Consider the following 12,121-nt stretch of genomic DNA (forward strand, 5'->3'; position numbering starts at 1 on the left):
TATGGCGTAATAAGACACAAATAATAATGTCATTACTCACATACTGGAGAGGATCAGGACGCGGCTCTCGGTTTTCTTCTTACTGTTCACAAAGTAAGAAATAAAGAGATAAACATGTGCCCCGTACGACTATAATACCACCAGCCATCTCTGATGTGTCCCCTCTGTACTGACCTATCGAGGATGCCTCCTTCATTCACCGGGATGTTATTGAGGTCTGTGAGCTTCAGGAAGTCCTCATGGAAATAATAGAGCTGGAGAATACAGGCCAAGAGGAAGGACGAGGGCAGCAAAATGCCAGCAAACAGCTCCACCGTGCTGAACTGCTCCAAACCGATATCTCTCAGCCTGACACGGGGGAACAGATATGGGAGAAAACACCATGGATCAGGAGATCTGTATCTGTTGGTTTGGACTGCATTCACTCCATAAAAGTTAGAAATGCAGGTCAGTACCCTAAATCACTCGCTTCTTGTGCTGCAAGTTCAGAAGAATTGTATACATGGTATGACTCGCTTTAGGTCTTCAGGAGAGGTGTGAACACACCATGCAAGCAAGTGAACAGATCGATATTCAGATCTACACAGAGTTGCGCGATACAGACGGGCCCCGGGCACTCACACCGCAAAGGTACTCCTCTCTGCAAGCCACACCCCAGGGAAGGGGGAACAAGCAGCAAGGACAGCTCCCAAAAATGCTCTCACCACCCTGGGGGGGGGGGGGGGGGGAGAACACCATCCACAACTGCCCCCACCACCAAGGAGATTCCCCCAAAAAACTTCCTCCCCAATTCATACAAAGAACACTTAGTAGGTAAGAGCACTTCTAAGCAGTACCCATAAATGGTCTGCAGAAGCCTGTCAGCAAATTAAAAGCACATCACATGCATTCAAACTGCAGTACCAAAATTATGAAAAGGCTGAACTGACCCCCAAAACACTTAAAAATTATGGGAGACACTCAACTACACATAATAGGTCCCGCCCTGTATTGCACACCTCTATGTGTATTTTGTGGCTTACAAGTGACATATTAGTGGTAGGGCCCCTTTCGACTGGAGTGAACCTCATCGTGGTGAAAGGGTCTAGTATGCATGCCTTTGCATGCGGGCCATTTTTGAAGCGAACATCCTTCATAAGTGCAACTGAATGCAAATGATGCAAATAGTACAACTGAAGGCACATTTCATGCAAGTTGTTTTTATCATTACTAGAGCTTAACCTATTATGTGTAGTTGAGGGTCTCCCTTAATTTTGAGGTGTTGTTGGGGTCAGTTCAGCCCTCGCATAATACGGTAATGCAGTCTGAATGCACGCAATGTGCCTCTAATTTGCTGATGGGCTTCTACAGACTATTTATAAGACAAGAGCTGATTGGAAGAGCTCTTACCTACTATGTGTTTTTCGATATTTAGATCTGACATAAATCAGATATAGAGGAAAGCTTGTGTACACATGTGTGCAATTTTTTTTGTCAAATTCTGTTTACATTTCCGATCATTTTTCTGATTGACTACTGACTGAAAATGAATTGAAAGAACATACATGTGGAACAGTAGGCAGTATAGTGATCAATATTTCCCAGCATGTCTGACCTGCTCCCAATCGAGAAAGAGATCGATTTTGCTGGCAGTCAGTGGGCTGTGTATATTTATATCTATTCTTTTGGGAAAGAGACAGGCGGCACCTTCTTTCTTTGTGTTTGATTGGCTGTTGACCAGCACACAGGTGCAAACTTGTATTGCGGTTCCCATGGGCTGGGCCCCGTACGTAAGTTTTTTTTTATATCTTTTTAAATGCGTATTTACTTTTTAAATAAATGGTTACACTTAGAGTTTTGATCTTTTTGCATTTTATGCTAACATCCTGGTTACTGGAAGGATTCTGACCGAGGGATTGGACAGCCTTCAGACCTCTCACACATGCGGTTTGGTTCTTGGATTGATGAACACAATATATACAACCTTATAATGTGGGTTGTTGGCAGCTGGCAAGCCCCTTCCCATCTCTGGGTGATGGTGACCACAAGAATGAATAAAAGCTTAATTACCACTGTGGTGCATACTGCACTATTTGGATTATTGTGATCTGCGCTGATATTTATATTTGACTACTTGTGGACTTTGGACATTGTCTTTCCTCAGCAGTGGTCTATTACTGTAACCCCGTTTGGCGCTGATAAAGCTTCTTTCTATATTTTTGCCCGACTTGATGATTTTAATGATCAGAAAGAGGATCTCAAGTGAAAATTGCATGGTGTGTAGCATAGTAGCAAAAAAGTTTCTGTACCGTGTTAGCCAAACAAATTATTTAGGTAGAAAAAACAAAGTTTTGTAAAAAAGAATACCTTTTAATGGCTAACTGATAGAGTTAAATTATGCAAGCTTTCTGGGATCTAGTCCCCTCTTTCAGGCATATTTCCAGATGTTAGCTGAAGTAAAACACTGATGCAAGTAAATAGTAAACATGAAGATGACAGTTGTGCTGGTTACTGTTTATCCGTTAGGTGTCAGGTGATCAGCAGGCTGGAGCCAGTGAGTTAGTGCAACCATACATGAAATCCAGCAGGTTTCTGAAGATCATGAAGCCAAATCAATCAGGTTACATAAGGAGCCATCAATCCTGTTCCACAATTTAAACCTTCTGTTAATGTCTTGAACATTTTCATAAATTTGTACTCAGAATGTTTTCTTGATTGCTCATTTTTGAAGTTACTCTTAAGAACAAGTACTTTTAGATCTTGCATGCTGTGTCCTGGTTCACAGAAGTGTTGCCCCACTGATGTGTCCATTTTACCCTCATTGATTTTAAAGCGGTGATGGTTCATTCTTGTACGCAGTTTTTGTCCTGTTTCTCCTATATAGATTCCTCTTGAGGGGCATTTCATGCAGCGTATCATGTATACAACATTGGATGACTCACAGGAAAATTGGTCTTGTATTTGATGATATTTCTGTGAGTTTGGTATTTGTATTGGCTTGTGCACAAGATATAAGGGCAGGTCTCACATCTTGTGTTATTGCAGGGTAATGTGCCTGGAGTTCCTGGTGTAGATAATGCACTTCTGATAATCATTTGTCTCAAATAGGGAGGTTGTCTGAAAGTAACCAGTGGTAAATCAGGAAAAACTTCCTTCAGGCTTTTGTCTTTGTGGAGTATTGGTTGCAGGGCTTTCGATATCTTCCTCAGTGTCTTTAATTTTGGGTTGTAGGAGACCACTATTGTTACATAGTTACATAGTTATTTTGGTTTAAAAAAAGGCATACGTCCATCGAGTTCAACCAGTATAAAGTACAACACCAGCCTGCTCCCTCACATATCCCTGTTGATCCAGAGGAAGGCGAAAAAACCCTTACAAGGCATGGTCCAATTAGCCCCTAAAGGGAAAAATTTCTTCCCGACTCCAGATGGCAATCAGATAAAATCCCTGGATCAACATCATTAGGCATTACCTAGTAATTGTAGCCATGGATGTCTTTCAACGCAAGGAAAACATCTAAGCCCCCTTTAAATGCAGGTATAGAGTTTGCCATAACGACTTCCTGTGACTCTGTTTTCAGTCTTTGGGGTGTACTTCAACAGTTCCTCTCTTGATTTTAAAGTTGCTCTGTGTATTTGGTCATCAACGATTTGTGGATGATATCCCTGATCTATGAATATATGACGTAGTGACATAAGTTATCTGTCTCTGTCCTCTGAATTAGAACATATTTGGTTATACCTCAGAGCCTGGCTGTAAACAATAGATTTTTTTGCTGTGTTCCCGGTGGAAACTATTCAATTTTAGGTAAAAGGGGACTAGATCCCAGAAAGCTTGCATAATTTAACTATCAGTTAGCCATTAAAAGGTATTATTTTTTACAAAACGTTATTTTTTCTACCTATGTATGGTGTGTAGCAGAAATAAGGAATGAATGCAGCCAGCCAACTGTTCACTGAATGCAGCAGAAAGCATTGGGTCCAATGGATGTGGAGTCACATGACATGTCACCAGGCAGAGGGACCCGCCCACCACACACCCAATCACTGATCAGTACATCATTGAAAAAATACATACACTTGAAAAGCATAAATTATGCCCCCTCCCCCCCCTCCCCCGAATGTTCACACCCTTTCCCTTGCCAACCTCTGGTGGCTCTCACTGTCTTGGGGCCCATGTGGCCATCATGATCTTCACACCCATAACAAGTGTAGCCACAAAACACCTGATGTGAAGGATGGACCCCTGTATCAGAGGGAGTGTAGTTGGGAAAAGTAGTAGTTGGGGCCCCCTTGCAGCTCTGGGCCCCCCTCCTCCCCTGTAGTTAAGTCCCCGCACTTGAGTACGTCTTTAGTAGTTTAGGATTTCAGTAGCTATAGCAACCCCCCTACTACTGTCTGCTCCGCCCAGATATGTTCTATGCAACGCCCCCAATCACTGGCCAGCAATGGAGGATACCTGAGCAGTGAGGGGCGGGGAATCCAGCTATTTGGACCACTAGAGATAATAATCCCAACTTTCCTGCAAATCAAATGCCTGCAGTGACAATTATTCCTCCCTAACATGGTGTAGGAGGAAACCCGCACCAACAGAGGAAAAACATACAGCTCCATGCAGAGAGTGTCCTGGGCAGGAGCTGAATCTGTGACCCCAGCACTGCAGGAAATAAAGCAAATGTTTCTCACCCCTCCTCCGACATGCCGAGGATCTGCAGGAAAAACCCAGAGATGGTCTTGAACTGATAGACATAGACCACAATGAGGACCACCATTGAATAGGAGACCACGGCAATCCAGAAATATTTCAGGATTCTCCTCCACCACTCATAATGGATCTAAAGAGAGAGCAGCAAATGCAGTGAGAGCGGGAGGGCACAGCCATTCACGGCCATACGCAGCTATACACGATCACACACAAAGCTAGCCATACACAGCCAGACACATCCATAAACAGTCACACACAGCAGTACACAGCCAGACCGGCCACACGCAGCCATGCACAGCTATACCTGGCCATACATAGCTATATGCAGCCATACACAACCATACAGCAATCAGGCCCAGGCCGCCCATGATGCCAGGTGACGCCACTTCCCCAGCCGGCATCCTGAATCAGGCAACATCCAGCCCCCTCCCTCCCTAGCCGACGCTCGTTTTCCTTCTTGAATCAAGCGGCGGCCACCACCTGCGATGGGTCCCGGGTCCTCGTCTCTACCTTCCAGACCAGGCCTCAGATCAGCAGCAACCCGTAGCGACGCTGTGAAGAAAGGAGAGTGGGGCGGCTCGGCTCCAATAGCAGCGCATACACCAGAAGTACTATACTTCCAGAATACATGCTGCTACTGGAGCTGAGCCACTCTCATTTCTTCACAGAGGCGATGCGGGTTGCTGCTGATCTGAGACCTGGACTGGAAGGCAGAGGCAAGGGGGACCCGGGACCTATTGCAGGCAGTGGCCGCTGGGGTGGGCAGGTTGGCTATACTGGGAGACCAGACTAACCTATACTGGGGAAAAATACCTAGCTAACCTATACTGGGAGCACCTACCTGGCTAACCTATGCTGGTGAAACCTACCTATCTAACCTATACTGGAGGAACCTATACCTGGCTATCTATACTAGGGGCAACTATACTTGGCAAACGTATACAGGGGACACCTATATCTGGCTAACGGCTAACCTATACTGGGGGAAACTTTACTTGGCTATCTATAGTGGTAGCAACTATCCCTGGCTAACCTATACTTGGGGCACCCACCTGGCTAACCTATACTGGGGGTAACTATACCTGGAAAGCAATGCAGGGGGCACCTATACCTGGCTACCTTTACTGTGGGCACCTATACCTGGCTAACCTATACATGGGGCACCTATACATGGCCTTCTATACATGGGGCACCCACACCTGGCTACCTACCTACCTATACTGAGGGTGTTTATTTTTTGGTTGCACCACAGCTATAATATGCAGTGCAAATTGCCGGGTGCTGTGCATCACTCTAAATCAGGTGGGGGCGCATCCTCACAAGTTGGCTTCAGGCAGCCATACACAGCCAAACACGACCATACACAGCTATACAAGGCCACACACTGCCATACACACAGTCATGCACAGCCATACACAGCCAGTCATAACCTGCTAGCCATTTAGTACAGCAAAGAGATCACCAGGGCCAGGCGATCAGTCAGGCAGCTGCTATGTGATTAACTTCTGGAGTGACCTAGGCACAAGTAATCACAGATTGTACGGTGCCTCCCCCCCCCCCCATTATGATTTTGTGATTTTTGTATCACATACCGGTATTTATAATTTACATACCTGCATTGTTTTTCTTTAATACAGGATGCTATTAATAATTCCCATGTGCAGTTTATTCATAAAATGTACAAGTAAGGGGGAGGAGTCATCTTCTCAAACTTCTAGCCATGATAGGAGTGAGAATATTTGGAGACTTAGAGGACATCACTCAGATTGAGGCCCCTTTTCATATGGTTATGTGGTAATGTTGCGTTAAGCAATTTAACCACAACATACCGCTAATAAAGTAAGTGAAAGTCTATGTAGAATTTCATACTTAGTGTGATGCGATGCGGTACAACAAAAGTGTTCACATCGCTACAATACTGATGCAAAGTCAACAGTGCATTTCTGCATGATCTGTGGCTACCGCACAGACAATGTAGTAATGCAAGTCTTGGGCAATGCAATAAGTGTAAACGGTGGAGCATAGTGTGACGCGGCATAAATGCGCAGATTGATGGGAATCCCGGTGACTTACTTCCTGTCCAGCAGTAAGTACATCACTAAACAGGGGCAGGCCCTATGCATATGGCCCTTTCGGTACACTCTGCCGCAGGGTCATATGAAGCGCAGATTTGTGCGGTGATCCTTTGGCCGGCCCCCCTGTGATGGCATCATCCCACCACACAAGTTTAAAACTATTATTATTGATTTATAAAGTGCCAACATGTTCCGTGGCGCTGTACAAAGTCATAAAACAAACAAGGGGAACATAATGATACAGATAATGATATACATCAAATATGGACACTGGTACAAAATACAGAACTGGTGATGGCAATAGCAGATGTATCATGATAAATAAAATGTATAACAGAGGGCGAGCTATGAAATGAACAACAAAATTCAAGACACAAAAGGGTGAGAGAAACTAGCCCGAAAGAAAAGATTGTATATAGATGATCTATATCACTACAGAATCCAACTTTCGATTCTATCTTCACCAGTCACGATCATATCTATGAAAACATCCACAATGTCGATAGGGTGATCGTTTAGCCTGAATAGTTTCTCGGTTTTCATACAATGGGATCGGAATAATCTGATGGAAAATGTGATCTTTCACAAATTACTGTACTATAAATGGACTCCTTAAAGGACCACCGAGGTGAAATGATGAGATAGACATGTGTATGTACAGTGCCAAGCACACAAACAACTAGGCTGTGTTCTTTTTTTTCTTTCTCTGCCTGAAAGATTTAAACATCAGGATTGCAAGTGACAGTTTCTCTCCATTCAGGACCAGGTTGGACTATAGCACAACCCTCACTAATAAGGAAGTAAAGCAATAAACTCTTTCCTGGCAGAAAAAAGGTCAATAGTTCATAGATTTTAGCTCTGACACATGTAAATGAATGTGTCATTGAGCAGAGACAATGAAAGAGCAAAAACTTAAAAAGTAAATAAACGCAGAATTTGCCACATCTTATTCTTTGAGAAACTGAGAGCCAGGCTTACAGACACTATGAAAAAATTTGATAAAATCTGATCTCCACTGTCCAATTACATATTGGGTACAGATGTCAGTGCACAATTGAGACACCTATGATCTGGGCTTATGATCAATCTCTCTATCCTAAATAAACACTAACAGGCTCCTCACTCCCATGGTCTTCTCTTTTCCTTCCCTTTTCTTTCCTTTCTTCTCCATTGACTCTTCAGTACTGTATATATATATATATATATATATATATATATATATATATATATATATATATATATATATATATTCTTGAAAGATAGGTATAGAGCTTTATTGCGTTTTTTTTATGATCAATGAAATTGGCTCGAATCTTGAGGACAAGGTTTTTACTCCCTCTGACCCTGTCAGTTTAGCCTATCCCAGTTTGAAATCTAGTTCCAATTTCACTGGAGATTGGATCTCACAAGCTCCTTGTATCATTCAGTAGAGAATGACTCTACCCAACCATAATTGGTCCAGTTAATGGGTAGATGTTGTCCTCGCGAATTCCGTTTTCTAATGCTTTTCTTTATATATAGACCTTTCCTACTTAAAGGAGTACTATCGATTGAAACGACTTTTTTTTTTAATACTGTATATTAGTGTACACATTACCACTAGTGCTAGGGGCACTTTATTTATTCACCCAAGTCTCTCGCTCGCTATCCCTGCTTAAAAATTCATTTCTCACACAGCTCATAGTAGTTTGGGTCACCCTGAGCTGCTTGGTTACTCTGCCACACAGCTCACAAATATATTTCACTGTGTCACTCACAGCATGCAGGAGACATGAGGAGAAATAGGCTGATCTGAGGTGGTAACAGGTAACTAAATGAGCTGTAATATTGCTGGAATATAACTAGCTATAAACAATAGTCTGTGTTTACACTCAGTCTGGCTGCTGCTTGAGGTGATTCACTCCAGGCTGCATCCACTTTACAAGCTGCTGAGAGGGGCAGACCACTGTTTACAATTAGCATTATTAGTATCTTTATCAGTCAAGAGAAGCAAAGATAATAAACACACATTGCTAGAATCTTTAACCCCTTACCACCATATCAATAAGATTCTTTCAGCAAGGTGATAATTAAACTAGAAACTGAGGAGTTGATAGCAACTCCCCTGTGCAGACATGGGTTTAGCCCTCTGGGAGCAGTCAGCATATAGATACATTTGTATCAAACACTGACGGCCAAAACTGACGGAGGATTTTACAGCTGAGAGGAACAGCTGTGTGAGGAATCAAATTGCTCCTAGTACTTGTCCTAATGTGTGCTACAACATACAGCATTTAAAAATAAATGCATACATCGATAGTATTCCTTTAAGTTGGTGATTTAAGGTTGCTTTACAATATCAAAGCAGTTTATAGGCCTAAAAGTGCTGTTATCCGATCTCACTCTACTTGATGTTTTCTGATATGTTTTTATACACCTGTATGTAACCAAGTTGTAATTTTAAGGTCGTCTTGACTTCTTCTGTTATTGTGAAGATGCACCTTATGTTCTGCTGTATTATTGTTTATTCATTATTTGAAACCAATAAAAAATAATTGAAAAAAAAAAAATAAGTAAATAAAACGGTGGGATAAAAAACAAACAAAACTCCTTTTTAGGAGGAGGAGGATAGATACAATTGTTCATCTTATGAGTTTATTTTCTCCTCAGGTTTCCTTTAAGTATAGGATGTATTGGCTGTATGCGTGGCTCACCTTGTATAAGGACACGCAGAAGAGGAACAGCATGATGTAGAGGATTTTGTAGACCACGACTTTGCCACTGAAACTGACGACAAAGAACATGACCCCGCAGAAGTAAATCCAGTATTTTACCAGTGTGCCGCGCACCAGCGTGCCAACCATCTCCATGAAGGCATTGGGGGGTTCCTCGATCTCTGTTGTCACTAGAAGAAAAGTATGTTATCATCACAGCGTTCAAGAGACAGGGTTCAGTACCGCTCTCAATAAAGCAGCAGTGACAGCCATACTACCTCAGGAAAAAACACATATATAAGTAGATAACTACTTGTCCTACTTACATAAAAGATGTATTCTCCTGTCCAGATTTTAATTTCAGTGAACTTTATATAGAATGTAATACAGACTATGTGTACATCAATTTACTGAATAAATCTTCCAGAATTACCTGATGACTTACAGCTTTCATCAACCAGAACCTCCTTCAGAGACTCCTGATCTCCCTCCACCTGTCGCTCCTTCAAGTTCTGCCGCAGGAGAATCCAGAAGATAAGAGTGTAGAAGATCTGGGAGGACAGAGAAGCAACACTGCTTACGTATGCCCATTATGTACCGTTACTCCTACTACTACTGTCACTCCTTCAAGTTCTGCCGCAGGAGAATCCAGAAGATAAGAGTGTAGAAGATCTGGGAGGACAGAGAAGCAACACTGCTTACGTATGCCCATTATGTACTGTTACTCCTACTACTACTGTCACTCCTTCAAGTTCTGCCGCAGGATAATCTAGAAGATGAGAGTGTAGAAGATCTTGGAGGACACAGAGGCAACACTGCTTACGTACGCCCATTATGTACTGCTACTGCTTCTACTACTACTACTATTACTGTCGCTCCTTCAAGTTCTGCCGCAGGATAATCCAGAAGATGAGAGTGTAGAAGATCTAGGAGGACACAGAGGCAACACTGCTTACGCAGCAGCTGCAGCGGCTGCTGCTGCTGCTGCTACTGCTACACAAAATCTGAGCAATGCCATGAATAATGAAGGCAGCTAGGAAAGCAAAAAGTAGTCCAACTCAGTACTAGCAAGTCCGCCCCCTTGCAGCTTGTACAACACATTGGCCCGGCCAATTCTCTCTGCGCCCCCCTACTCCACCCTCCTGCACTGGTCCTGGCCGGAGCGCCCCGCATCGGAAACATTTGGGTCACTCCGTGCCCTGACAACCAGGGCACCCTGGTTGGAGATTCAGGGAAGTGCCCAAAATCTCTTGCTCTAACGACGCACCTGGCAGTTTTGGGGAAATTTGATTTTAAAAAATTTAAAGAAAAAATGGTTTTTAAACTGGTAAAAATGACATTTTGCTGTGGTACTGTAACGATCTGCTCAGCTGTCTGCACTGACAGACAGCTGTTTGACCATTCCTTAAGTCTGAGGGCTGCAGGTCTCTGGAAAAGAGACCTGTCTTTACTTTGCAAGTTTCTGACTTGCTCTGCTACTGAGGAATTTGCATACACTTGTCATGCAAATTGCCTTGCTGCCTCCTTTGAAGGCTGGCAGTATAAATACCATGTTCTCCCAGAATCCTTTGCTGGTCATTTTCATACTGAGAAACTCTCCTAGAGTATCAGCCCTGTTTGTTTGTCAAAGTTTGCCTTAGAGTAATTTCTTGGGACTGCACTAGGCAGCTCTTCTAGTGCAGTCAGGTTGCTTATCTGTTTTGCCTGTGTTGTCTCTCTGCTGCGATTGTCCTGTCGCCAGTGGCGGTCGGCAGGAAATGGTTGTGTCTGTCTGGGGGTGCTAACCAGAGCAGAGGTTGCTACTGGTGGCCCCTTCTGTTCATCTGTCTGAAGCGCACTCGCCCTAGTGGTAGTGGCAGTGCCTCCTACTGTATTCTGCCTCAGGGGTGCTAATCAGAGCAGCGGTTGCTACTGGTAGCCCCTTCTGTTCATCTGTCTGGATCACACTCGCTCTAGCGGTAGCAGCGGTGGTTCCTTCTGAACTCTGTCTGGGAGTGTAGGCCAGAGCTGCGGTTGCTACTGGCTGCTCCATCTGTCTGTCTTGTTTTGTACAGGCGCTTGCTGTAGGCTCGGTGAGGTAACCGTTAGCAAGTGTTCGCGTTCTCTACTTTGTGTTTGTGTGTCATTGGTTAGTTAGGGTGGCACACTTATCACTGGGAGCCTAACGAGCGGTGATCGTGCAGAAACGCGTTCGCTGTTGCGAATGAGTGCGGTGTTCGCGTTTAGCTAGCGTTTGTTATTTTCTTTATCTTCTCATTGTTGTTTGCTGTGCCTTTGCTATTCTCGTACTCTTCTCAGTTCTGCCTTCTGTCACTTCTGGCAATCGCATCTCTTGCGATTGAGTTCCCACTTTTGTTTCTGCGGATGTGTGTTCACCGTCGCTGGGTGGCGACTAGATTGGGGGGGACACATTTATCCTGTCTCTGTGCTCTCTCTCTCTTTGAGGGCTATTCTGCCCTGCTTGCTCCTGCTCATACAATTCCCATCTGGCATCTGTGGACGTGCAGAGGCTGTGCTCGTCTGCACTCCACAGCTCCATCTGCCGGTGGGAATTGCCCTCTACCGGTGCATTGCAGTTAACCTGGGTTCTATCTTTTTATACGCTTGTGGAGGATTTCCGCTGTGTCAGCGCGCATCTTGTGCGCTGACCACGGAAACTATTCTGCAATC

At 43.8% G+C, this 12,121-nt stretch overlaps 1 protein-coding gene across 3 annotated transcripts in view; it reads right to left on the reverse strand.

The window, feature by feature from the left end:
* LOC137542170 (piezo-type mechanosensitive ion channel component 2-like) overlaps positions 1-12,121 on the reverse strand; it is a 258,588-nt gene that overhangs the window by 143,028 nt on the left and 103,439 nt on the right. For all 3 annotated transcript variants that reach the window (XM_068263888.1, XM_068263889.1, XM_068263890.1), the window contains 5 exons: positions 9,885-10,002; positions 9,452-9,642; positions 4,665-4,813; positions 175-348; positions 41-82 (listed from right to left, as the gene is read on the reverse strand). In XM_068263888.1, coding sequence (XP_068119989.1) covers positions 41-82; positions 175-348; positions 4,665-4,813; positions 9,452-9,642; positions 9,885-10,002 — 674 coding nt within the window. The remainder of the gene's footprint in view (positions 1-40; positions 83-174; positions 349-4,664; positions 4,814-9,451; positions 9,643-9,884; positions 10,003-12,121) is intronic.

This window comes from Hyperolius riggenbachi, chromosome 12 (genome assembly GCF_040937935.1).
Source record: "Hyperolius riggenbachi isolate aHypRig1 chromosome 12, aHypRig1.pri, whole genome shotgun sequence".
Taxonomy (NCBI): Eukaryota; Metazoa; Chordata; class Amphibia; order Anura; family Hyperoliidae; genus Hyperolius; species Hyperolius riggenbachi.